General features: G+C 40.9%; 2 protein-coding genes and 1 long non-coding RNA gene across 3 annotated transcripts; 1 reads left to right on the top strand and 2 right to left on the bottom strand.

The window, feature by feature from the left end:
• Window positions 1–850: 850 nt before the first annotated feature.
• Window positions 851–10516, bottom strand: LOC115667316 (triacylglycerol lipase OBL1-like). Its single transcript, XM_056310570.1, has 5 exons — window positions 9793–10516; window positions 2421–2614; window positions 2061–2094; window positions 1365–1969; window positions 851–1207 (listed from the first exon to the last, which is right to left on the bottom strand). Exons 1-5 carry the CDS (start codon window positions 10247–10249, stop codon window positions 953–955), a joined length of 1545 nt encoding a protein of 514 aa, XP_056166545.1. The 5' UTR covers window positions 10250–10516; the 3' UTR covers window positions 851–952.
• Window positions 6398–7828, top strand: LOC130137935 (uncharacterized). The gene is made up of 2 exons (XR_008816375.1): window positions 6398–6466; window positions 6795–7828. It is a non-coding gene; the product is annotated as an uncharacterized LOC130137935 (long non-coding RNA).
• Window positions 10517–17925: 7409 nt separating the features above from the next.
• On the bottom strand, window positions 17926–20463 carry LOC115666444 (triacylglycerol lipase OBL1-like). Its single transcript, XM_030588166.2, has 5 exons — window positions 20076–20463; window positions 19347–19540; window positions 19114–19147; window positions 18423–19027; window positions 17926–18334 (listed from the first exon to the last, which is right to left on the bottom strand). The coding sequence occupies exons 1-5, from the start codon at window positions 20377–20379 to the stop codon at window positions 18080–18082; spliced, it is 1392 nt and encodes a 463-aa protein (XP_030444026.2). The 5' UTR covers window positions 20380–20463; the 3' UTR covers window positions 17926–18079.
• Window positions 20464–25776: the final 5313 nt, after the last annotated feature.

The raw sequence follows: 25776 nt of genomic DNA, 5'->3' as shown, positions 1-25776 counted from the left end.
GAAGGATAATGACATAAATAATTTCTGAATTTTGATTCAATATGTAATATGACCCTTGAACTTTATTATTCAATACAGTTCCTAAACTTAGCGCAATATATAATGTCGTTCCAGAACTTTTAATTTGTTCAATATGGTTCTTAAAATTTGGGTACATGTTCAAGTTAGTCCCTAAATTATATAAAAATGTTCAATGTTGTTCCATTAATTCAAGTTCAGAGACAATATTAAATATCTTCATATAGTCTAGGACTAGATCGAACATATATTAAAAGTTCATGGACTATATTGAATATATTGAAAAGTCGGGGACGACGTTGCATATTAAGCTAAAATTCAGGGATCACATTACATATTTGGCCAAAGTTCAAGGACTATTTGTGTCATCCCTCTTCTTTAAAAACCACACAGTGGAAAGTTCTTTCTTCAACCGCACAAAAGATTTCTCTGAACGTGGGAGGATTTGTGCTGTGAATTCTACATCCAAATTAAGTTGTTTTATTTGTAAACATTGTGGGTTCATGTGTAATTTAGGTTTGAAAAATATTCAAGTGTGTAAACAATTATTATTTTGTAATTCTCCTATTGATTAGTGAATTATTCTCTACTAACTCTCCCCATGGAGTAGGTACTAACACTCATACCAAACCACGTAAATATCTGGTATTCTTTATTGTTACCAATTTATTTCTTTGGTGATTTCGTGTTGATTTAATTATAAGATCCGATATTTTTCACGTTAATGTTCTAACAATTAGAAAATGCGCAAACAATACATATATAACATATTACATAAGTATACGGAATGGGTTGATCGCTACTTACGCTCCTAATGAAATTGGCCGTGTAGTTGTGTTTTAATTTCTATCTTTTCTTACAATACAACTAATTAATCTCGGTGATCCAATCTGAGGAGACAATATTACATTGTATAAGCTAAAACTATTCACAATCATTGTTGGTGTAGGAATAACTGCGATGCTCCTAACCTCGTAGCATTTACATAGTCCTGAGGAACATGAGGAGGTAATCCTGGAATGAGCAGGCCAATCACTCTAAGAATCCTCAACAACGATCCTTCTCTATAATCCGGTCCCTCCTCGTGAGCAATCACGAAGCTTCTCATGAGCTCGTACCACGCATTCATCATCATCGGTATTGCCTGTGTAGGCGAGAAGTAGTTCTTGTTTGGTTCTTCCTGGACAATCTGTGTATGAAAAATTTGGGAAAATTACCAAAAAAATCATAAATCTATTGTATAGCGACCAATACAGTTATAAACATTTTGTCCGCCAACTAATACAACTAGCCTCACTAAAAATAATTTAGGCTGAATGGAGAGATCGAGAGAGAGGGTTCCTCACCTTCCCTTCATATTTGCTATTGAAGTAGCAACACCCCCCAAAATGCTTGAACATGAGAGCTGAATCATCGTAAGGCAACCTGGGCACAATGTCATTCCCATAAACGAATCGAAAGTACTCAATCTGATGGTCCTTCAAGACCCTCTCCATGAACTCCCCAAACTTCTCATCTCCAACCCTAGGTTGACCAAATGTGTACACCCCCTCCAGTCTCTCCATCAGCCGCGTCTCCCCATGCACGGCCAAGATCGCTGGGAAGAGGATCGCCAACGCGCCTCCCAAGCTGTGGCCCGTCACCACGTACTTCGCTTTGTCGTTCTCACCGAGCAGCGACCGTAGCTTCTCCCTCAATGCATAGTAAGCCGACGGCGCGGGCGTTTTTAGACGCGGGTCAAGCTCTTTCGGCCAACCTAAGTTCTTTTGGAGACCGAGGGCTTTCATGAACCCGCCATGGATTTTCCCGACCCCCGGTAACTCGTACCATGAGAGGTCAAAGTCTGTGCGCCATAAATCCGCATTGAAAGGTTCCGTGCCTCGGAAGGTCACCACGACTGTGTCGCGATCACGTAGCATGAAGGCTCGTGTGGTTGCTTTCCCTTGATAATCTGCAAAAGAAGAACGAATAAGGCATATGACAACTAATATCTTAATTGGTATATTATATATGGCTATATAGATGGCGATATTCGTCCGTACCATTCCAGAAGTCGTAAGACCCCAGGAACTCCATCTGCACAAAGAACGGACATAATTATTAATAAATGAGTAATTCGACTGTTAATTAAGCTAGTATTAGGAACTTAGTTAACTGAGTTCTTTAGTATAAAGTACGATTAGTTGCCTGACATCTTTTGAATTCAATTCTAGCCGACTGTTAAGCTGCGGAAAGTGTACATCGGAGGGAGTGGCTTGTGATTTATCGTTTCTGGTCATCGCTTTGTATGTGTTCACTTGGTCACAACATCAAATCAACCATGCTTTCATTTATAGATTAACCTCAAACTAAGTACGGGTTTATTTTTGCTTTAGATTCTCTCTCTCGATCTCGATTTCGACCTGCCAATGGTGGGTGACCGTCGTTTGAAGGAAGGCCTCGTTCTCATAGGATGCTTTGGAAGCCATCATGGAGAGAGCCGCACGGTACTCGCCGTCACCAGGCCTAATGCTCTTGTCCAATTCCACTCTCTTGTCCAAGTTGCCAACGAAGGATATGAAGCTCCCTGACGCTTTATCCGGCATCACCACCTTCCCTATTCACAACCCCCACATAATAAGTCAACATCTTTCCAAGTGCAAAGTCAAAACAATTTGACAGACTACTACTTTTTAAGCAGTGCACTGCTTGATCAATATCTTCACCCACGTGTATTTTCCAGAAGATACAGCAAGTTTTTTTTTTTAATTAAAAACTTCTGATGGTTGGTAAACTAAATCATAAGAAGTTGTTCTCGTGGTGACATGATCAACAGGGCGCAGATGAGCCTAATTAGGTACTGGATAAGCTCGGCCATTCTCAGTATAATGTATTCTTGCTGGAAATTTTTGGATCTGAGTGAGGCAGATCCGAAAAAGATATAATATATCCAAACTCAGCCGTTCATACTTGGAGCCTAATGAACTCAGTAGACCGCTAGATTCATGATCAACTCTATCTCGGAACTAACAATGAAGGAGGCAAAGTGTTTTTTGTGTGGGGAAACTTGAAGAAGTTTATCTAAGCTCGATGGACTTGCCCTTCTATGCCTATGAAATCAAATCTCGGGTTAAAAACTAATATGCAATGTCCCTTTGTTTTCACTTAGACCAGTTGAAATATTTCTACTTTGAATAAACTAATTTTATCTTGAATAGATATGGAAAACTCCAAACCAAGTGACTTTCAAATGATTAATTAATGATTACGTCAATATTGGTGGGCGAAAGGTTCTCTAAATGATCATGCACACTATTGAAATGGAATCATTTATCTAACTGCATATTTTATTTCTAATCACATGCCACTATTGCTTTTTGTCCCGTTCACACAGACCCTGAAATGTGGCGTCATGCTTTATTGGCAATATCACATCTAGGGTAAACGATTTCAGGTTGCCCATAGATTTCACCCGGAACCTATTCGTTGAAACGAGTTTCTAATTTTTTGAAATTCAGAACCTACCCTGCATATCTTGGAACCTAGAACCTACTCTATCACAGGTTTCAGGGTTGGTTTCAGGTTCTACCCAAATTCCATCTGTATTATTAATTGAACGATTGCATTGAATCATCACCATTTATGATCACAAATTGTTGCTACAATCCACTGACAATAACTTATATTTAGACACACGAATATATGAAATATTAAAAAAGTAAAAATCTCAGTCATAAAATAAAAACTTAGACTAGTAGTTCCAGATTATACACTCATCATCGAACTCTATGAAATATCGTAGAATCACGTGAAGACATAGACAAAAAAAAACACAAGTTTCAGGTTCCACCTACCTAGAACTTAGAACCTACCTATTGAAACACGTTATCTAATTTTTTAGAACCTAAAACCTATCCTTCACACTACAAAAAAATGAGGATTTAGCCACGAAAATTAGCCACGAAAAAATATTTGTGGCTAATTTGCTACGGAATTTGTGACGAAAACTAAATTCGTGGCTAATTAGCGACGAAAAAATTTCCGTAGCTAATTTGCCACAGAATTTGCGACGAAAAAAAAATCGTGGCTAATTTGCGACGGAATTTGTGACGAACAATTTTCCGTGGCTAATTTGCGACGGAATTAGCAACGAAAAAAAAATTCGTCGCTAATTAGCCACGGATTTAGCCACGAAAATAAAAATAGTCGCGAAAGTGAAGAGAGAGTTTATTTTCGTGGCTAAATCCGTGGCTAATTAGCCACGAATTTTGCCACGAATTTATTTCGTGGCTAATTAGCCACAGATTTAGCCACGAATGTAAAAAAAGTAGGTAAAGTGAAGCGAAAGTTTATTTTCGTGGCTAATTAGCCACGCATTTTGCCACGAATTTATTTCGTGGCGAAACCGAAGAGAGAGTTTATTTTCGTGGCTAAATCCGTGGCTAATTAGCCACGAATTTTGCCACGAATCTATTTCGTGGCTAATTAGCCACAGATTTAGCCACGAATGTAAAAAAAAGTAGGTAAAGTGAAGCGAAAGTTTATTTTCGTGGCTAAATCCGTGGCTAATTAGCCACGCATTTTGCCACGAATTTATTTCGTGGCGAAACCGAAGAGAGTTTATTTTCGTGGCTAAATCCGTGGCTAATTAGCGACGAATTTTGCCACGAATCTATTTCGTGGCTAATTAGCCACAGATTTAGCCACGAATGTAAAAAAAGTAGGTAAAGTGAAGCGAAAGTTTATTTTCGTGGCTAAATCCGTGGCTAATTAGCCACGCATTTTGCCACGAAATTATTTCGTGGCGAAACTGAAGAGAGAGTTTTATTTTCGTGGCTAAATCCGTGGCTAATTAGCCACGAATTTTGCCACGAATTTATTTCGTGGCTAATTAGCCACAGATTTAGCCGCAAATGTAAAAAAAAGTAGGTAAAGTGAAGCGAAAGTTTATTTTCGTGGCTAAATCCGTGGCTAATTAGCCACGCATTTTGCCACGAATTTATTTCGTGGCGAAACTGAAGAGAGAGTCTATTTTCGTGGCTAAATCCGTGGCTAATTAGCCACGAATTTTGCCACGAATTTATTTCATGGCTAATTAGCCACAGATTTAGCCACGAATGTAAAAAAAAAATAGGTAAATTGAAGCGAAAGTTTATTTTCGTGGCTAAATCCGTGGCTAATTAGCCACGCATTTTGCCATGAATTTATTTCGTGGCGAAACTGAAGAGAGAGTTTATTTTCGTGGCTAATTAGCCACAGATTTAGCCATGAACGTAAAAAAATAGGAAAAGTAAAGCGAAAGTTTATTTTCGTGGCTAAATCCATGGCTAATTAGCCACGAATTTTGCCACTAATTTATTTCGTGGCTAATTAGCCACTAATTTAGCCACGAACGTAAAAAAAATAGGAAAAGTGAAGCGAAATTTTATTTTCGTGGCTAAATCCGTGGCTAATTAGCCACGAATTGTGCCACGAATTTATTTTGTGGATAATTAGCTACAGATTTAGCCATGAATATAAAAAAAATCAGGAAAAGTGAAGTTAAAATTTATTTTCGTGGCTAAATTCGTGGCTAATTAGCTATGAATTTAGCCACGAATTTTATTCCGTGGCGAATTTTGCAACGAACACAGAAGTTCGTCGCTAAATTCTTTTATCTGCCCGCCCTCACCCCCCTCACCCCGATTCTCTCTCTCTCTCTCGGATCCCCCTCGCTGTTCTCCCTCCCTCTCCCACACCCCCAAGCCTCTCAAGTCGCCCTGATCTACAAAATCCAACCTCTAATTTGCTTGCGTCTTCGGCGAATTTGATGCCTCATCGTCGTGAATTCGCAGGTCCGATCCCGAATCCGGCGCTGCTTCTTGCGGCCTCCGGCGATCGCCGCACGCGTCTAGGGTTTTCCTGACTCCAAACCCGATCGATTCGGCGGCGCTTCCGACGATGGATGGCAACAATAGTCCCCTCCCCCTTCTCCCTTTGTTCTCGCCTCTCGCCGGTGGTTTCCGCCCCCTCGGAGCTCGGAATCAGTGGTTTTCCGGTTCGTTATCTCGAGTTTCTTCCAGCGGTTCGCCTGAATTCGGCGAGGTGCGATCGAGATTCGCCATGGCTAGCTCCGGCGATGGAGAGAACGGCGAGAACCGCCGGACGCGACTGGACCGCGACGAGCCCGGCGATCTGTCGTCGATCGACGCATCCTCGGTGGAGTCCGGGCCGAGCTCGGGGGTCTCGAGGGGGGCAGCCGAGGAGATTGGGATGGTGGAGAGACTGACAGACGTCTTCATCGGGGGAGGCGACGGAGATCCGTTGATGCAGCGGAGCGATCGGGAGGATAGGGTTGCGGTGCTGCCGCAGTGTGCTCGATATGCAAGTGGTTGGGGCTCGCCGCGCGGATGAGAGATTTAAGCCGTTGTTGAAGTCGAGTGAGTCGAGCAGCGCGGCTGCGGATCGGTTGTTGGCTCACCTCAGTCAGGTACTTATTGTTTCGATCCGGATTAAGTGTCTATCTGGCTCGAAGCGTTAGGGTTTTTTGCTTATTTCATTGCCCGAGGATTGATTTCGAGATAATCGCAGCGTATGTAGCATGTATGGCTACGTTTTGGTGGCCTCGTGAGGGATAAACGCTTTACCGTGCTACCGATGATAGGGAGTCTCTTTTCAATTTTAATTTTCGTACGGATGATTCAGAGTCCCTTATGAGATATTGCATGATTGGACCGTTATTGAGAAGGTTTGGGTAATTTGTTCAAGTTGTTGTTTGATTTTGGCTTATTGGATTTGCTTTTGTTTTTAATCATCAGCATTTCGAGCCTGCAGAAGTTGGAATACTGGCCATATGCTTTTGCATGCCACTTGTTTCGATTCGAGTTGGCAAGATAGACAAGCAAGGGACTCTTCTTTGCCCCACATCAACAAGGTAAATGAAGTTCTGATCTGTATCGGTTTTCGGATTCTTGTATGTGAATTGTCTGTTGGCTTGTGAGCAGCTTAGTTTGGTTTCTGCTGATGAGTTGCCAATGTTTTCCGGTAATATACATAGTTCAGCTGCAGACTAATTTTATCAGTGGTGCTCTTTGGTTTACTATTAGAATTTTGTTTGTTATCAAGTGATTTTCCTTTACGTTTCTCAGTTGCTATATGGATGATTATAATTTTTGGAAGTTTAACAAGCTTAGAATTGGCTTTATTAGGAGTTGTATTGTTTATGTTCTGATCTGTCGCATTTAAGTGGTGCATTTTCTGTCTTGTATCTTGTTCCCTTCATCTGGAGTTTAGTTCTTGTAAGCTTTCATTTTGTAGTGCGAGTGCGTACTATGTGTTTTGATTGAGCATTTGTTAGTTTTGTGTTTAGAGAACGGTTCTTCGTACGATTTTTCTACAATGTTTAAGGAGGAGTATGCTTGCTGTTTTTCTGTTCCTAGAGTTCCTTATCCTCATTATTTCAAATTTGCTAGTTTTTATTGCCATTTTGTGTGGTGGAGTTCTGTCTTTTGGTTCTTATTACAGCTAAGCTATGTAATGCTAATTGTGGGCACCTCATCAGGAGATCATGTTGTCAGTCTTCTTTGCAAGCAGCCAGTTTAAAATATTCTAGATGAAAGTATTTGACACATATTGATATACCAGTAAGTTTGTGTAAAGTAAACGTCAGATGCTGGACCGTAACAGTTTTTTTGTTTTCTGATGTAGTTCTCTTCTTGTTGGAATTTTTTTGGATACATATGGATATAGGTATTGATGGCAGTAATATTGGCTGATGGACAGTAGTTTATGTTTACCCTACTATTTTCTCTCTTCATAATGGGAGATTTACCCTCTTGACAATTATGTCATAGCATCAGAGTCTTCGAATTGAGCAGTTCTTGAATGTCGTTTGTGAGATTATTTTCCAAGAAATGGTGGATATTACTTGAATAATATCAACTTTGCATATAGTCCATGATATCACTGGAAATAATCTTAAGTTGAGGATTTAATGTTGTAGCTTCTTGTTGGTATCCATGTTCATTCTTCCCAATAAATATGTCTTTTGACTTGTAGGTGAAGTGGGCGTATCTTATTATGATCTCTGAATTAAGGGGGAGTCAAGGTAGTTTCATGCTCCTATATGATCTTGTCGACTGTTGCTTTTTGAATGTATATAGGATCTGAATTCAACAAGTAGAAAATGTTAGTGACTATTTTTGTTCTTATGCTTGTCATTTAGGTAGGTCTTGTGACACTGTAATTTTGATCTCATTAAGTTCTCTTCAGTCAATTGGTTGTTATTGTTTGCATTTGACAATTAATAGTTATGTGAACTGACTTTTTATATTACCCTCCGAATTTGTCACATTTACATCTCCATTTCCTTGAACATAGATGGTACTTGCTGTTTATATCTATGTTACCGAATGGTACTCATTTCTGGAACTGCTTGGTCTTTCAACATATTGTTAGAATTTGTGGAGTTATTTCGGATGCTTGAAAGTCATGCAAAGGAAATACCTTTTGTAAGATGTCCTAGAATTAAATCATAGGTGCATGAATAAGCATGTACACACAAGGATGCAGATTAGTTACATGATGATTCTTTTAGGTCTAAAGTTACCCGAGAAATTTAGCCAAAGTCAAGTATTGATATACACGGCAAAAAAAAAAAGGACTCGAGATAAATCCATTACATATGTGATAGGCGATAGATAATCCCATTTAGTGTTTTTACAGGAGATTTGCGTATTAGGCGTTGATACCAAACTTGCACATTGCTATAGTAATCTTTCCGTCACCGGCTCGTTAATTTTTTAGCTGTCTCAGAGAAATAGACAGTTTAAATTATTTGTTGGTTATATCCCTGTTAATTTCTGAGCTAGAGAATAGAATTTTTTTTGAAAATTTTTTTTTTTAAAAAAATATTTTTTTTTGTTTTTTCAGGACAAATTAGCGACGAATTTTGCTACGAATACAGTTCGTGGCAAAAAAATTTTAAAAAAATAGAATTTTTTTTTTAAAAATAATTTTTTTTTGCTTTTTCGAGGCAAATTAGCGACGAATACATTTCGTGGCAAAAAAAAATTTGTTTAAAAAAATAGAATTTTTTTTTTGTTTTTTCGGGGGAAATTAGCGACGAATTTTGTCACGAATATAGTTCGTGACAAATTAGCGATGAATTTTGCGACGAATACAGTTCGTGGCAAATTAGCGACGAATTTTGCGACGAATAATTTGCGACGAATTTTGCCACGAATTTTGCGACGAATTTTTTTTCGTGGCAAATTAGCGACGAAAATTGAAATTTTTCGTGGCTAAATTTTGCGACGCCGAATTAGCGACGAAATTTTTTTCGTCGCAAAATTCGTCGCAAATTCATTTAGCGACGAATTTTGCCGAATTTTTCGTGGCAAAATTCGTGGCTAAAACCTTATTTTTTTGTAGTGTCATACCTTGGAACCTGGAACCAGACAAGTTCCTATCGATCCGGTTCTCAAGTTTCAGGTTCCATGCTCTCCCCTAATCACATGAACTTTGCAAATACGCCAGTGTGAAAAGAAATGAATCTTCATACGAAACAGAGACTGAGTAAAGCACGAGGTAGTGGGACCTCGAGCATGGATGTGAAGCAGCTACTGACGCCGTAAGATATGCAAACTTGCCAATGGATTCACCTCCGCCAGTAATGAACGTTTTTACTTGACTACATAGACCCATTTCGAATTGTTTTAACCAAGCAATGTTGTGACATTTCTACCAAGAATGCGTGCCATGCCTAGTATCACATTAACAAATGGAAGGTGGTAAAAATTTAATATGCAGACTGACCTCGAAAGCAGTTGACGAGAAGCCTTCCGAAGTTCCGATTGCTCGACCAGAGATTCAGCCAAAACTCAATCGCCGACCCGCTCCAAGACAGGGGTTTGGCCACAAGAAGCAGAAGCTTCTGCGCGAGAATGGAGATAAACATGATCCACCTTCGCTCGAAGCTCTCTTCTCCTTCCTCGGAGGAGTCCACGAATGCTCTCTCGTGCACATCACCGTGGATCAAAATGCGAAAGATATCGACGGCGCTGACTTCCTCTGGGCTCAACAGCAGGTAACTGCTGGAGAAACTCTTGTCACAAGCCATGGCTTTGAGGCAAAGAAGAGAGAGAGAGACGATAGCTAGGTTTCTCTCTTGTTTTGAGGGTCTGAGTAGTAGTACTTTGTTGTTTTGGATGAGACTCGTGCTGCTTCTTGAACTTAGCTTCAAAGGGTTATTTATACAGGCTTTCTTGGCCATTTAACAAAGCACGGTTTCTTTTTCTTCCTGGTTAGAAATAAACTAAGTACTAGGTTGTACTAAAGTCGATTTACAAATAAAACGATATATTAATCGTACACGCAATTTCTGATTAGGTGTTGATAGTACGGTCCAATTGCTTAGCTGTCCATCTGTATTTAAGATTACTCAAAGGAAAAATAATAATAATTCATTGGTATGAAAGCTGATCATCTTTGACGGGTTCCTGAAGGGAAGCTAAGGCGTTGAGGAGGCAAGGTCTCTCTCTGTGGTTTTCTCCGACCCACATCTCTGCATTTCGAAGGTGCTAACGACGTGATTTAAGTTATTCAAGAAAGGGGGGTGACGACACGTCTTAATTTATTTAAGAAAACGTTCAAATCTCAATTTAATACTATGCCATGCCATTCATTTCCTTCACTTTTTTATGTTGCACATGTCATATAATTTGTTAGCAGCCGGAGAGATCTAAGTAGGGCCCTACCGTCACTCGTCGCATTAAAGACGGTATGAATCGCTTTCAACTTGTGCAAAAATTTGTGTTAGAAAGGGAACATCGATTATTCGGTCAAAAATCAGGCGTACATCTTTTTTGTGAGATACAAGGCTCCGTTTATTTTGAAAAAAATAAATAATTTAAAAAATATTTTTCTAAAAATAATCACTTGTAATGCTTAAAAAAATTAGTCAATAGAAAAATATTTGCATTATCGATAATAATTTATGTCTAAACATTTTGATGAACAATGAAATATTTTTCATTTTTTTTAATTTATGTAAGAGAGACAAGCGATTATTTTTTAGAAAATATTTTTCGAATAATTCATTTTCCGCGAAACAAACATAGCCTAAGTTTTAAATTCGAAGTGGAGCTATATATCTCAATATTTAGGGATTAAAAATTGATTCAATTTACACAATAGAGAATGAAATGTCATGCGTCCAAAGTATGCAATTGGTATTTGGATCATTGTTCTGAGGGATTTCAGTGAGTTAAATGTGATTTTTAACCCAACTTTTTTATTTTGATTTTTTATTTTGATATTTTCAGCATGTACGGTGTTGTAAAAACAAGCTATCGAACACAATTGTTAACTAAAACAAGAAGATAAATAAGACGTCAAATTTACATGATTTTGTCGGTATAGCATATCCCATTGATAGAGCAATACAGAATTTCACTATAAATCAAGTGATGTAACAGACTGCACTCGAATCACTTAAACACTATTAATGTTTCTTTAGTTCCTAATTACTCCAAGGGAATAGTAGCACATGATTTCACTATAAATCAAACGATAAGACGGAAAGATGAATACACAAATCTTACGATAAGATGTTCAGATACTAATGAACTTTCTCTCTGATCAAACCCGCAGAGAGAGAGAGACAATTGGATGTAAGTCACAAACTGCCCAAGCCATGGCGCTCTTGCACATTAACAGCAAATATGCAGCGTCCTCATTATGATTCAAAAGAGACCAAACTCAACGACACCACTTCTTTACCCCAAAAAAAAACTCAACGACACCACAAAAAGAATATCTTTATACAAAAAAACCTACGAGCCAACGTCAAAATGGACTTCAACTCCAATAAGGATAACAAGTCTTGTGGGAAATTAATTTTCATTTTTGCATCACTCGCAATTCTGTTGGCAAGAATCCAGTTCGGACTTTCCTAATATGAGCCGGTTTTCCTTCGAAATCACTAAAATGTGGTTTTAGCGTCAAGGGGAAAAGTGCCAAAAAAATCCTAAATCTTTTGCATTTGTGCCAATTTAGTTTTAAACCTTTTTTTGGTGCCAATTCAGTCCTAAACCTTTTGCATTGGTGTCAATTTAGTCATAAATCTTTTTTTGGTGCCAATTCAGTCCTAAATATTTTTGTCTTTATGCCAATTCAATCCTTCCAGCCAATTGTGACCCGATTTTGCTGACGTGGACGCCGGCCGACCGGCAGCCAATCACTGGCACTAACGTGGACAACTTTTAATATTATTTTTTTTTCTTTTTTTCTTCCTTCCCCTCCCTCCTTCCTCCGGCCAGTCGCCGGACCGGCAACCGGCTAGAGCCCAGAGGTCGGCGAGGTCCTCGCCGGCCACTGGCAAGGCTCGCCCTTGCCAGCGATGGTGAAGGCGAGCCTTGCCATGGCTAGGCGAGGCTAGACCTCGCCAGATCCGGTGAGGTCGTGCCTCGCCAGCGACGGCGAAGGCAAGCCTCGCCTAGCCGTCGGCGAGGCTCGAGCCCTAGCTAGAGGCCTTCGTCGCAGCCTCCAGCGAGGGCTCGAGCCTCGCCCGCGGCTAGGCGAGGCTCGACCTTGCCAGCCGCTGGGCCAGGCACGACCTCACGGGCGGACCGGCGACCGGCTGGAGGAAGGAGGGAGGGAGGGAAAAAAAATAAAAATTCAAAAAATATTAAAATATTATTAAAAGTTGTCCACGTCAGCGCCGGTGACCGGCCAGCGTCCACGTCAACAAAATCAGGCCAAAATTGGCTGAAAGGACTGAATTGGCACAAAGACAAAAAGGTTTAGGACTGAATTGGTATCAATACAAAAGATTTAAAACTGAATTGACACCCAAAAAAGGTTTATGACTAAATTGGCACCAATACAAAAGGTTTATGACTGAATTGGCACTAAAAAAAGGTTTAAGGCTAAATTGGTACCAATATAAAAAGTTTATGACTTTTTTGACATTTTTCCCTAACTCCGAGTCTTAGAAGAGCTTTGCCAATATACAAAATGAACTTAATAATATGCAGGATTCCACAATACGATCTTCATGAACTTCGATTGAGATTCACTATACCAACCAAATATAGGGCTATCGGTTTTGGGACCCTATCTTTGGAAGTTGGAAAATTTTCTATTTTATGTACATTTTTTCCATTCAAGTAAGTCTTCTAGATTATACTTGCCACCTAAACTTAATGGAAATATATAACAATTTCTATCTCAATACGCTAGTTCGAGACATGGCAGACATGGCAAGGATTAAAGCGCTCCATCGACTGGCTATCCATCATTTCAGTCGGTGGTCGATTAAGTAAAGTCATGTTTTAAAGTCAAAGTATGAATGATGAGGTCGGATCCCAGCTTTGTAACTTTTATGGTTTCTTACCCTTTTCGATTTACCAAACAAAAGAAAAAGTCATACATACAATCGCATAAATTTGACCCACCTAATATGTTGGAAAATAGTGCAGAAACTAAAAGAACTTGCAATCCAAATCAAGCGCGAGGAGAACGAAATTTATACAACAAAAAGAATATATATATATACACAACAAAACTACGAGCCATTGTCAGACGTCAAAATGGACTTCAACTCCAGTAAGGATAACGAAGTCTTGTGGGAAATTAATTTTCATTTTTTGCATCACTCGCGATTCTTTTGGCAAGAATCCAGTTCGGACTTTCCCAACATGAACCTGTTTTCCTTGTAATTCACCAAAATGTGGTTTTAGCTTTGAGTCTAAGAAGAGCTGTGCCAATATACAAAATCAATTTAGGGTCCGTTTGTTTTGTGGAAATTAGATGATTTTAAAAATATTTTCCTAAAAATAATTATTTGTATCAGTTGAAATATTTAGTCAATGAAAAATATTTCATTGTCGATAATAATTTATGTCTAAACATTCTCGTGGATAATGAAAATATTTTTTGTTTGTTTATTTTTGTGAGCGATGCAAGCGATTAATTTTAGGAAAATATTTTCCAAATTATCCATTTTTCCCGAAACAAATGCACCATTAATAATATGCAGGATTCCACAATACGATCTTCATGAACTTCAATTGAGATATACTATATCAACCAAATATAGGGCTACCGATTTTGGAACCCTATCTTTAGAAGATGGAAAGTTTTCTATTTTATATATTTCTTTCCTTGCAAGTCATAAATAGCCACCTAAGCTTAATGAAAATATATAACGATTTCTATCTCAATACCCTTGTCCGAGATATCGCGAGGACTAAGCGCTCCATCGACTGGCTATCCATCATGTCAGTCGGTCGTGATTAGGTAAAATCACGTTATAAAGTCAATGGTTTCTTGCCCTTATCAATTTACCAAACAAAAGAAAAAGTCATACATCCAATCGCATGAATTTGACCCACCTAATATGTTGGAAAATAGTGCACAAACTAGCAGAACTTGCAATCCAAATCAAGCGCGAGGAGAGCAAAATTTATAGAAAAATCAACAAATAACGATAAAACATGCCAAAAATTTACGTGGTTCAATCCGCATCTCGATATCTACTCCATAAGGAGAGCTAGCAGCAAAATATCCGCTAATCAATTGGAGAATTACAGAATTACAATTGCTCATAGGATCAAATATTTCCCATGTCTAGGTTACATCCATACATACAGTATTAAGCCTCACATAATTGCTTGATAAAATAAATCGTGAAGTATTACCTCACGGCTTGAAACATTCACATCTTTACAAAGAAAACGTCTCGATTGAATGTAAACTCTCTGCACAAAATCACCATGCGCCGCTTGTTTTCAGAGCTCACTTGTGGCCCTAAACAAGAAAAAGTCAGAAAACAGGAGTGACTGTTGTTTTCTTCTTCTGACCAGCAACAACAAACATACGAACCGCAATATGCGTGCCCCTTCACGAGTCTTCCTCTTCCTTGGAAACCAGTTGAGGAAACTTCCTTGTCAATCGCCGACTGAAGTAGGGACGTTTACTTCCTTGTTTCCCACCAAATCATCCGGACTTTCCTAATTGATTTCAGGTCGGGTTTTGTTCCCCGCGTCAAGTTCGACTCATATTTTAATAGAGTATTGACTATACTTTATAAGAAGACTAAAGAGCTTACTAAAAGATTAAAGAGCTATTTCTAGTTATAGTCATTGGCTTGATTATTCGAGAGAGATGAATAACATGAGAACATCTGATTTGGTGAGTCGTGCATGGATATCCAAAATTATTATTTACTTGATTAAGCGCGGACTCATATTGTTAGCAAATGATTCAATGATCGATCCAATTACTTAATTCTTCAACAAGTTTTATTGACAAGAGGAAAGCAAGCAAGGGCCGACCTGGCTAGTGAGGGCGGCCCTCGCCAAATCGGGGCAAGGCCAACCCATGTTGCTGAGCCGGCCACAGGCGTGAAAGAAAAGAAAACAAAAGGGAAAATATATATATAATTCAAAAAAAATTAAAAAAAAAATTGCAATAATTGTCTACGTCAGTGTTGGCCATATCATATAAGGCGATCGGCATCCACGTCAATGATATCCAATCAAAATTGGCCAGAAGTATTAAATTGACAAATTGTCAAAAGGTTTATTACTAAATTAATCAAATTAAAAGATTTATGACTAAATTAGTCACCGTATAATAAATTTAAGATTTTTTGGACAATTTTCTCAACCTCATCTCCCGCATTCTTTTGGCCAGACCATTTGGGAATTTTACATATGTATGAGGGAGAGCGAAATTCACCAAATTCAACATGTGTCATCCAATGATTGGTACACCCAAAGCTATACAGTCAATAATGGGGAAAATTACCAATTCAGTCCTCAACCTTGTGCCAATTCAGTCCTTTTGGCCGGCCGGCGCTGACGTGGCCGCCGGCCGGCGCTGACGTGGCCGCCGGCCGGCGCCACGTGACAATATTTTAATATTTTTTATTATTATTTTCGAAATTTTTTTTTCTTTTCCTTCTCCCCCCTGGCTGTCCGGCCAGAGGGGAGGCTCGCCGGCGAGGGCCCAGCTCCGGCGAGGCGAGCTGGGCCCTCACCGCCACCGGGCAAGGACGGAGCTCGCCCAACCAAGGCGAGCTCGCCTCGCCGGAGCCGGGCGAGCTCGCCCGGCGGCGAGGGCCCGGCTCGCCCGGCCATGGCGAGCCGGGCCCTCACCGCCGCCGGGCGAGGCGGAGCTCGCCCGGCTCCGGCGAGGCGGAGCTCGCCCGGCCAAGGCGAGCTCCGCCTCGCCCAGATCCGGCGAGGCGGAGCTCGCCCGGCCATGGCGAGCTCCGCCGCGCGGATCTGGGCGAGGCGGAGCTCGCCCATCCATGGCGAGCTGGGCCCTCGCTGCTCGCCTAGCTCGCCATGGCTAGGCGAGCTCCGCCTCGCCCAGCTCCGGCGAGGCGGAGCTCGCCTTGGCTGGGCGAGCTCCGCCCTCGCCCAGCGGCGGCGAGGGCCCATCTCGCCTCGCCGGATCTGGGCCCTTGCCGGCGAGCCTCCCCCTGGCCGGACAGGCCAGGGGGGAGAAGGAAAAGAAAAAAATTCGAAAATAATAAAAAAAAATATTAAAATATTGCCACGTGGACGCCGGCCGGCGCCACGTTAGCCGGCCGGCGGCCACGTCAGCGCCGGCCGGCCAAAAGGACTGAATTGGCTGGTTTGCAAAAGGTTTAGGACTGAATTGGCCAAATTGAAAGGTTGAGGACTGAATTGGCACAAATGCAATAGATTGAGGACTGAATTGGTAATTTTCCCGTCAATAATGGAAGGCCATCTCTATCTTCAACTCAATCATTTTCATGACTTTTAATGTGAACAACTTGAGGCCCTAGGAAGATAGATCTTATGAAATCAACTGATTCACTTACATTAGCAAGGCATCCATACATCAATAGCCACAAAAGGCTGAAACATCCACATAACTATTCTAGAAATTTATCACTTATCTTAATGCAAACCACGCTATGGAATAGATACCAACTCGACATGCTGATAGGACAAAAAAAACAAAAGCAAGATCTAGCTTTCTAATGAAACATGACCATTTATTGGCGATAGTTATTGCGAAAATCAAGCAATCGAATAATAAAATAAATAACACAAAAAATAACTCGAATACCGGATTTACTTGATTCAGTCGGTGGGACCTACTTCACAAAGTGACCGTTGTTCCCTATTCCCTATGTCCTAATCGAACACCAGATTTACCTCTAACCCTCATTAGTTGGTTTGTTTTTGTGACAAGCTCCTTCTTACTAATAAGCGTGGCGCCTTTGATCTTCAAATAACATGCAAATGTAACGATGACATATATCAAGACACTAGCAAGTAAATGCCATACCCTATCGAAACAATCGAACTGCGGTTGCCGCCGCCACCACCACAATGCTCAGAACAAGAACCGTCCTCTAGAAAACACTAACAAACCTCCCGTTGCCAGGTCGAACAACCATCTTGAAGGCTGTTTGTTGCCTATGGGCTGTGAAATGGTGCCTATCTAATTAGTGTGTTTACTAAGGTAGCATAGATGGCTACCTTTATATAGATTTGCTTACTATGAAAATTCAATATCAATTGAGATTCCAAGTGATTTGCATACATTAAGTTATCTGTAACAGCCGCGGTGGCGTAGTTTATTCTGATCACACAAAAGCTAAGCTATAAAACTCTTATCAGACGATCGTTTTCTCTCATAAACACGCCTAGTAAGGCTCTACCCTTCCTCTTGAATGCCGAGGTGGTGATACCCGAATAAGTCTAGAAGTATGGATTCTGATCCACCCATAGTACTTTTACTAGGTCCAAAAATTTCTTAAGGAATTTCCACAAAAATCACTTTCATATATAGGCTACATCTCTTTCACCCAACCAATATATCAATTTGACCACATTGACACGTGTTTTGATACTATATATATCAATATAAGTTTTTTATCTAAAAAATTAAGTTAATAGGAAATGCACAAACAATACATGTATAACATATTACAAAAGTATATGGAGTGAGACAGACCGCTACTTACGGTCCTAATGAAATCGGCCGCATAGTTGTGTTTCAATTTAATCTTAGAAGACATTAATCTTACATTGTACAAAGCTATAACTAATCATGGTCATTGCCGATGCCGGAATAACCGAGACGCTCCTAACCTCGTAAGATTTACATAGTCCTGAAGAGTATGAGCAGGTATGCCTGGAATTAGCAGGCCAATCACTCTAAAAATCTTCAGGAATAATCCTTCTCTATAGTCCGGTCCCTTCTCACGAGAAATCGTGAAGCTTCTTGTGAGCTCATACCAAGCGTTCAACATCATCGGAATTGTCTGTCGAAGTGAGAAGTAGTTTTTATTCGGTTCTTCACGGACGATCTGCGTAAGCAAATAAGAAAATTGAATGAGTAGTCTAATTCAATTAAAGCATGATATGAGAGAGAGAGAGAGAGAGAGAGATCCTCACCTTCCCTTCATATTTGCTATTGAAGTAGCAACAACTCCCAAAATGCTTGAACATGAAAGCTGAATCATCGTAAGGCAACCGAGGCACAATATCATTCCCATAAACGAATCTGAAGTACTCAATTTCATGTTCCTTCAAGACCCTCTCCATGAACTCCCCAAACTTCTCGTCTCCAACCCTAGGTTGACCAAATGTGTAGACTGCCTCCAATCTCTTCATGAGCCACGTCTCCCCGTGCATGGCCAAGATCGCCGGGAAGAGTATCGCCAACGCGCCTCCCAAGCTGTGGCCTGTCAATATGTAGTTCACTTTGTCGCTCTCACCGAGCAGTGCCCTTAGCTTCTCCCTTATGGCATAGTAAGCCAATGGCACCGGCGTTTTGAGACGCGGGTCGAGCTCTTTTGGCCAACCCAGGGTCTTTTGGAGCCCGAGGGCTTTCATGAACCCGCCATGGATTCTTCCAACGCCTAGAAACTCGTACCACGAGAGGTCGAAATCCGAGCACCACGCATCCGCGTCAAAAGGTTCCGTGCCTCGGAAGCCCACCACGACGGTGTCGCAGTCGCGTAGCATGAAGGCTTGTGTGGTTGCTTTACCTTGGTAATCTGCAAAAGGAAAACGAGTGGACATATGGCAGTCATTATCTTGGTATATTATTTACAGCTACAGAGATGACAGTGTAGCTCCGTACCGTTCCAAAGCTTGTAGAACCCCAAGAATTCCATCTGCACAAAAGAACGGACAAAGCTATTACGATTGACTAATTTCATTGTTTTCGGTAACGTATAAAACCTTTATTTCTGGATGGCATGGCCAAGTTTAGCAGGCATTAGGAACTTAGTTATTTAAGTTGTTTAGTACAAAGTATGATTAATCTCAAACTATTTACAGACTCTCTCTCTCTCTCTCTCTCTCTAGTTTGACCTGCCAATGGCGGGTGACCGTGGTTTGGAGGTAGGCCTCATTCTCGTAGGATGCTTTGGAAGCCATCATGGAGAGAGCCGCATAGTACTCGCTGTCACCAGGCCTGATGCTCTTGTCCAGTTCCACTCTCTTGTCCCAATTGCCAGGGAAAGATATGAAGCTCCCTGACTCTCTATCCGGCATCACCACCTTCCCTATTCACAACCCCCACATCAAAACTCATCATCTTTCCAAGTGCAAAGCCATTACAATTACGTAGACCCACTCCCACTGTTTTAGCAGTGCAGTGCTTGATCAATACCAGTAATGATCGTGCACCCAATTGAAATGGTATCATGAATCTAACCACGCATGTTTTTTTCTGATCATATGCCATTATTGCTTTTGTCCCATTTCTAAAGAAAAAACCCTGAAAAGGCGCGGTCATGCTTTATTGGTGATATGTCGCATCAGCTTTGCAAATACGCCAGTGTGAAATGAAGACTAAAGCAAAAGGTCGTGGGACCTCGAACATGGATGTGAAGCAGTGACTGACGCAGAAACATACACACATTTGCCATTTGATTTTTTATTATTTTTTTGGTAAAAACATTTGCCAATTGATTCACCTCGCTCAGTAATGAACATTTTTACTAAAGATGCAACAATATAACTACATAGGCTCATTTCAACTTGTTTTAATGAAGCATTGTTGTTGCTTATTGGTAATAAATTTTTATGCAGACTGACCTCGAAAGCAGTTGACAAGAAGCCTTCCAAAGTTCCGATTGCTCGACATGAGATTCAACCAAAACTCGATCGCCGACCCACTCCAAGACAGGGGTTTGGCCACAAGAAGCAGAAGCTTCTGCACGAGAATTGATACAAACATGATCCACCTTCGCTCGAAGCTCTCCTCTCCACCCTCGGAGCAGTCCACGAATTCTCTTTTGTGTACATCACTGTACATCAAAATGCGAAAGAGATCGATGACACCGACTTTCTCTGGGCTCAACAGCATGTAACTGCTGGAGAAACTCTTGTCACAAGCCATGGGTTTGAGGCAAAGAAGAGATAGATGATAGCTAGGTTTCTTTTTTGGTTTTGAGGGTCTGTGCACTTATTGTTCTGGAAGAGACTTGTACCGCTTCTTCAACTTGGCTTCAAAGGGTTATTTATAGAGGCTTCTTGGCCATTTAACCAAAAAAGGCTTATTTTTCTTCCTAGTTGAAAAATAAATAAATACTGGGTGTATTAAAGTCGATCTGCAATTTAACTTATATAGTAAAAACCGTAGACGCAAATTCTGATTAAGTGTTGATAGCATGGTCCAATTGCTTAAATATCCACCTACACTCCCTCATGTTAAGTACCCATTAACTATATCGATTTGTAGATAAGTCTTGGTGTACTTAAAGATTACTCGAAGAAAGCAAAAACATTGCCTTGTGCTGTGGAGGTGGGGTCTAGGGTTGAGCAAAAGAACCGAACCGAACTAGACAGTTTTGGGTGGTTCTCATTTCAAGGTGTGGACCCACCCACTTAGATCAAACTGATTTTTTTTGTAATTATTATTATTGCAATTTACAAAACATTGAGGGTTGTATGTGTAATTTCTCACTCTTCCAAGGTGCTACCTACTCTCTCTCTTCTCAAAGTTCAAAGTCAGTATTTCAGAACTATCCATCGCACGCCAAGAACCCTAGATCCTTCCACCGAGCACATGGCGACGAAGATGCATAGGGAACGCCGGGTGGTCAAGTCCATGTACTTAGTCATCGCCCTCATGTTCATGCCGGTTGCCTGCTAGAGCTCTGTGGTGCCGCCACTGCTATCGACGTCTACCACCTCATCCAGTACGACATCTCTGGCGTCCCCTTCAAATCTCGCCTCGCCAAGCTTAACCACCACGCCTTATCTCTTCATTTATCCCTCGGCCCAGATCTCTCCAGCACTATGCTCATCATCCTGATCCGTGATTTGAATCTCAGATACGTGAATGGTAAGGAACTTCGTTTTTTTCTTTGTTCTTAGCTATCTTGAGGTCACACTATAGTGATTTTCTTGTTCTCACTTTCTATATAGAGTCAATCAAGAAGATCCAGAGATGGGAAACTTTTTCTTCCTCTCTATCAACTCTCTAAGCAGCAATCTTGCAGGGAATAGAAAACAAAAATTAAGCATCCCCAGTTCCTGGAACCACTCGAGAACCGGATCGGACCAATCGGTCAAATCCGATTCAGTTCCAAAATCAGGTTGGCCGGTTTACGATTCCACAAACTGGGAACCCGCCCTACTAGTCCAATTCTCAATTTTTTGATGGGAACCGACCCATCTTGAAATCAATCACCCTTAGTGAAGTCCCTCTCTGTGGTTTTCTTCTACCACATTTCTGCATTTCAAAGGTGGTAAGGTAACAACATGATTTAATTTATTGAAGAAACGTAACATGTCTTAATTTATTTAAGAAAACACTCCCATTCCAATTTAATATTAGGTCGTGTGATTCATTCCTCCACTTTTTATGTCGCACACGTCATGCAGTTAGTAGCAACTAGGGGGATCTAAGTAGGGCCCAACATCATTATGCTGTTCGAGCAGTGTTGAAAAACGAAGTTATGACAAATTCAACGTCTTTCAAAACGTGAGATTCAGTTCACCTACTGCTTGTGAATTGTACTGCATCGTGTTGCATACAATTGTTACTTTGACATTCAATTTTCGTCATATGAAAGACGGTATGAATCATTCACTTTGAACTTGTCCAAAAATCGTTTTAGAAAAGGAACATCAATTATTCGGTCAAAAAATCAGGGGTACAGCTTTTTGTGACGCGGCCCCATTTTAAGCTTTAAATTTGAATTGGAGCTATATGTCTCAATATTTAGGGAGAAAATTGATTCGATTTACACAGCAGAAAGTGAAATATCATGCGTCCAAAGTTTGCAATTGGTGTTGGGATCTTTGTTCTGAGGGGTTTTAGTGGATTAAATGTTAATTTTAACCGAACTTATTCATTTTTTTCAAGATATTTTCAGCATATGTACAGTGTTGTAAAAGTAAACGATCCGACACAATAATAAACTAAAAGAAAAAAATTAATGGTTTGGTCAATTTGACCTAATCCACAAAAAGAGCAGTATAGAAACACTCTCGGTGTTTCTCAGTTTCTAATTAGTCTACGAGAAGAGCAATATAGAATTTCACTATAAATCAAGCGATGACACGAAGAGAGGAATACACAAATCTTACCATAAGATTCTGTCCCGGCTTCAAACAATAATAAACTTTCTCTCGGATCAAATCCACGGAAAGAAGTTAGACAATTGGATGTAATTCACGAACTGCACAAGCCAGGGCTCTCTTGCACATTAACCCCCCAACAAAATGGACTTCAACTGTGAGACATTCTCCGACGTCAAAATGGACTTCCAACTCCAATAATAATAAGAAGTTAGTGGGAAAATTAAATTTCATTTTTGCATCACCCACAATCCTGTTGTCAAGAGTCCGGTTCTAACTTTCCTAATATGTGTCCGTTTTCTTTACAATTTAATTACGGATCGTTCGACCGAAAAAAAATATAGTGGTGTTCATTCACAAGCTTAAACTCAAGATATAATTCTTATATATGGTATCATTTGTTGAGATGCACTTGTGAGAATTGGTGCGATTCAGAGCAATTAATATATCTTAATTGCTCCATAACTCATTGACTTAAACTTTTGAGTGAAAATAGGGGGAAAAGTGCCAAAAAAGTCCTAAACCTTTTGCATTAGTGCTAATTTAGTCCTAAACCTTTTTTTGGTGCCAATTAAGTCCTAAACCTTTTAAATTTGTGTCAATTTAGTCTTAAACCTTTTGTTTTTGTGCCAATTTAGTCCTTCCGGCCAATTTTGACCGGAATTTGCCAACGTGGACGCCTGCCGGCCGGCGGCAGGTCACCGGCGCCGACGTGGCGCCGACGTGGACAACTTTAATAATATTTTAATATTTTTTTGAATTATTATTTTTTTCCTTTTTTTCTTTTTTTTCCACTTTTTTTTTTGGTCTTCCCTCCTTCCTCTGGCCGGTCGCCGGTCCGGCGACCGGCCAGAGGCCAGAGGCCGACGAGCTCGACCTCGCCGGCCACTGGAGAGGGCGGCCTCGCCCCGGCCTCCGGCGAGGTCGCTAGTCGCTGGGCGAGGCAGCTGGGCGAGGCCCGACCTCTCCAGATCCGGCAAGGTCGGGCCTCGCCCGACCATGGCGAGGCTCGCCCGACCATGGCGAGGCTCGCCCGACCATGGCGATGCTCGCCCGACCATGGCGAGGCTCGCCCTCGCCGCGACCTCTGGCGAGGGCTCGAGCCTCGCCCAACCAAGGCGAGGCTCGCCCTTGCCGCAGCCTCCGGCGAGGTCGCTGGGCGAGGCTCGACCTCGCCAGATCCGGCAAGGTCGGGCCTCGCCTGACCATGGCGAGGCTCGCCCTCGTCGCGGCCTCCGGCGAGGGCTCGAGCCTCGCCCAAGCCGGAGGTCGCGGCGAGGCCGCCCTCGCTAGTGGCCGGCGAGGTCGAGCTCGCCGGCCTCTGGCCTCTGGCCAGTCGCCGGACCGGCGACCGGCCAGAGGAAGGAGGGAGAGAGACCAAACAAAAAAAGTGGAAAAAAAAAGAAAAAAAAGGAAAAAAAAATAAAAATTCAAAAAAATATTAAAATATTATTAAAGTTGTCCACATCGGGGCCGGTGACCGGCCGCCGGCCGGCAGGCGTCCACGTCGGCAAATTCTGGTCAAAATTGACCGGAAGAACTAAATTGGCACAAAAACAAAAGGTTTATGATTGAATTGGCACCAATTTAAAAGGTTTAGGACTTAATTGGCACCAAAAAAAGGTTTAGGACTAAATTGGCACCAATGCAAAAGGTTTAGGACTGAATTGGCACCAAAAAAAGGTTTAGGACTAAATTGGCACTAATACAAAAGGTTTAGGACTTTTTTGGCACTTTTCCCTGAAAATAGGTCTAACTGGATATGTTGACATGCTTGGACTTGAACTCCCTCTCGGTGATCTCCTTAGATGAAAGTATCGGAATTCTGCTGCGCGATCCCAACATCCTTGATGTCAATCTAGTAACCTCAATCGATTAAATTAATTGTAGACCCAATTAACCTAGAATAAAAGTCCCTCGGCCAGTTCGATGGCTGAATCACATTTCTAAGAATCTGTCTACTAGAACATTTGGCTAATATATGATTTTAGCTGAGAGTCTAAGAAGAGCTGTGCCAATATATAAAAGGAAGGATCCCACAATACAATCTTCATGAACTTCAATTGAATATCGCAAGAGTTTCGCGCTCTGTCGACTTAATTTTCAAATATTTTAGTTGGTCGCTAATTAAGTTAAATGAAGTTTTATAGGTCATTAAGTATGAGTGATGGAAGTCCGTTCCCAGTTTGTTTACTTTTATGGCTTCTAACCCTTTTTAATTTACCGAAGAAAAAATGAATGAGTCATATATATTGCTCACTTGAATTTGACCCACAAATATCAATTAAGTCCTTCCCGTCACCCTGGCCAGGGCCCGGCAACCCCCGCTGGCCATCCCCTCGGCAATGGTGGGTCGACGGTGGCGGCTTGCTTGCGTTTTCCCTTCTTTATTTTCTTTCTTTGTTTATTTTTAAAAGTTTGCTAATCTTTTAATACAACTTTAATAATTTTTTAATTAAAAAATCATATTTGGATCAAAACGACGTGGTTTTAGCCACGTTAGCGCCACATCAGTATTTTCTGTTAACCAAGTTGGACGAAATTAACGAAAGGACTCGATTGCACCAATTTGACAAATTGCATGACTTAATTGTACTTTTTGAAAATTTGAAAACTCAATTTTACTTTTATAACAAAGTTTTAAGAATTTTGATGCACTTCTCCTCGAATCATTGAGACGAGAGGACTTATCCACACCCAAAGATTTGACTCTGGGGGCAATTAGAAGTAGAATTGCTTAATCAAATGGGACTTGGTAGGCAACCGACAAAATCCAAGAAAATCTATATGCGTACCATCATATAGTTAATCATATTTCCTACTTTGCATTTGACAGGCCGCCGACCAAAAATGACCCTTGTTTTTCCAAAAAGAAGAACATTTTCACACGACTTTCGTCCATTTTCCGTCAAAGTGAATATCATGTGTTAGTTGACCAAAAAACAAAAGAGAATATCACGTGTTAAAGGGTTAGTGTTATTTTTGCTGTTTCTCTGACCATATTCATAGGAATATCGCTGTGAGTTGTTGTGTTTTCAGTGTCGGACCCTCGTGCTTCACAATTATTGAAGCTGGACAGCGACGAAGCGACGACCAAAATGATCCTAGCAATTATTGGCATTTACATGTATTCTTTCTATTTATTTCCTAAACTTGGAACCTCGATATTTTCGTCCTGAAAACAACATTGTTCCCGAGTTTTTCTTGG

This window comes from Syzygium oleosum, unplaced genomic scaffold (assembly GCF_021117445.2).
Source record: "Syzygium oleosum isolate NSW1041296 unplaced genomic scaffold, Sole_v2.1 Sole_v2.01, whole genome shotgun sequence".
NCBI lineage: Eukaryota > Viridiplantae > Streptophyta > Magnoliopsida > Myrtales > Myrtaceae > Syzygium > Syzygium oleosum.
The sequence above is the reverse complement of the archived record's forward strand: the minus strand, read 5'-3'. Positions and strand labels throughout refer to the sequence as shown.

Excerpts from the sequence above, each read along its gene's own strand:
- LOC115667316 (XM_056310570.1), bottom strand. The coding sequence starts at position 10,249 with ATGGCCAAGAAAGCCTGTATAAATAACCCTTTGAAGCTAAGTTCAAGA. Across the intron at positions 2,615-9,792 it reads TCTCGTCAACTGCTTTCGAG|GGAAGGTGGTGATGCCGGAT; the intron begins GTCAGTCTGCAT and ends GGTTGTGAATAG. Across the intron at positions 2,095-2,420 it reads CGGTCACCCACCATTGGCAG|ATGGAGTTCCTGGGGTCTTA; the intron begins GTCGAAATCGAG and ends TTCTTTGTGCAG.
- LOC115666444 (XM_030588166.2), bottom strand. The coding sequence starts at position 20,379 with ATGGCTTGTGACAAGAGTTTCTCCAGCAGTTACATGCTGTTGAGCCCA. Across the intron at positions 19,541-20,075 it reads TCTTGTCAACTGCTTTCGAG|GGAAGGTGGTGATGCCGGAT; the intron begins GTCAGTCTGCAT and ends GGTTGTGAATAG. Across the intron at positions 19,148-19,346 it reads CGGTCACCCGCCATTGGCAG|ATGGAATTCTTGGGGTTCTA; the intron begins GTCAAACTAGAG and ends TCTTTTGTGCAG.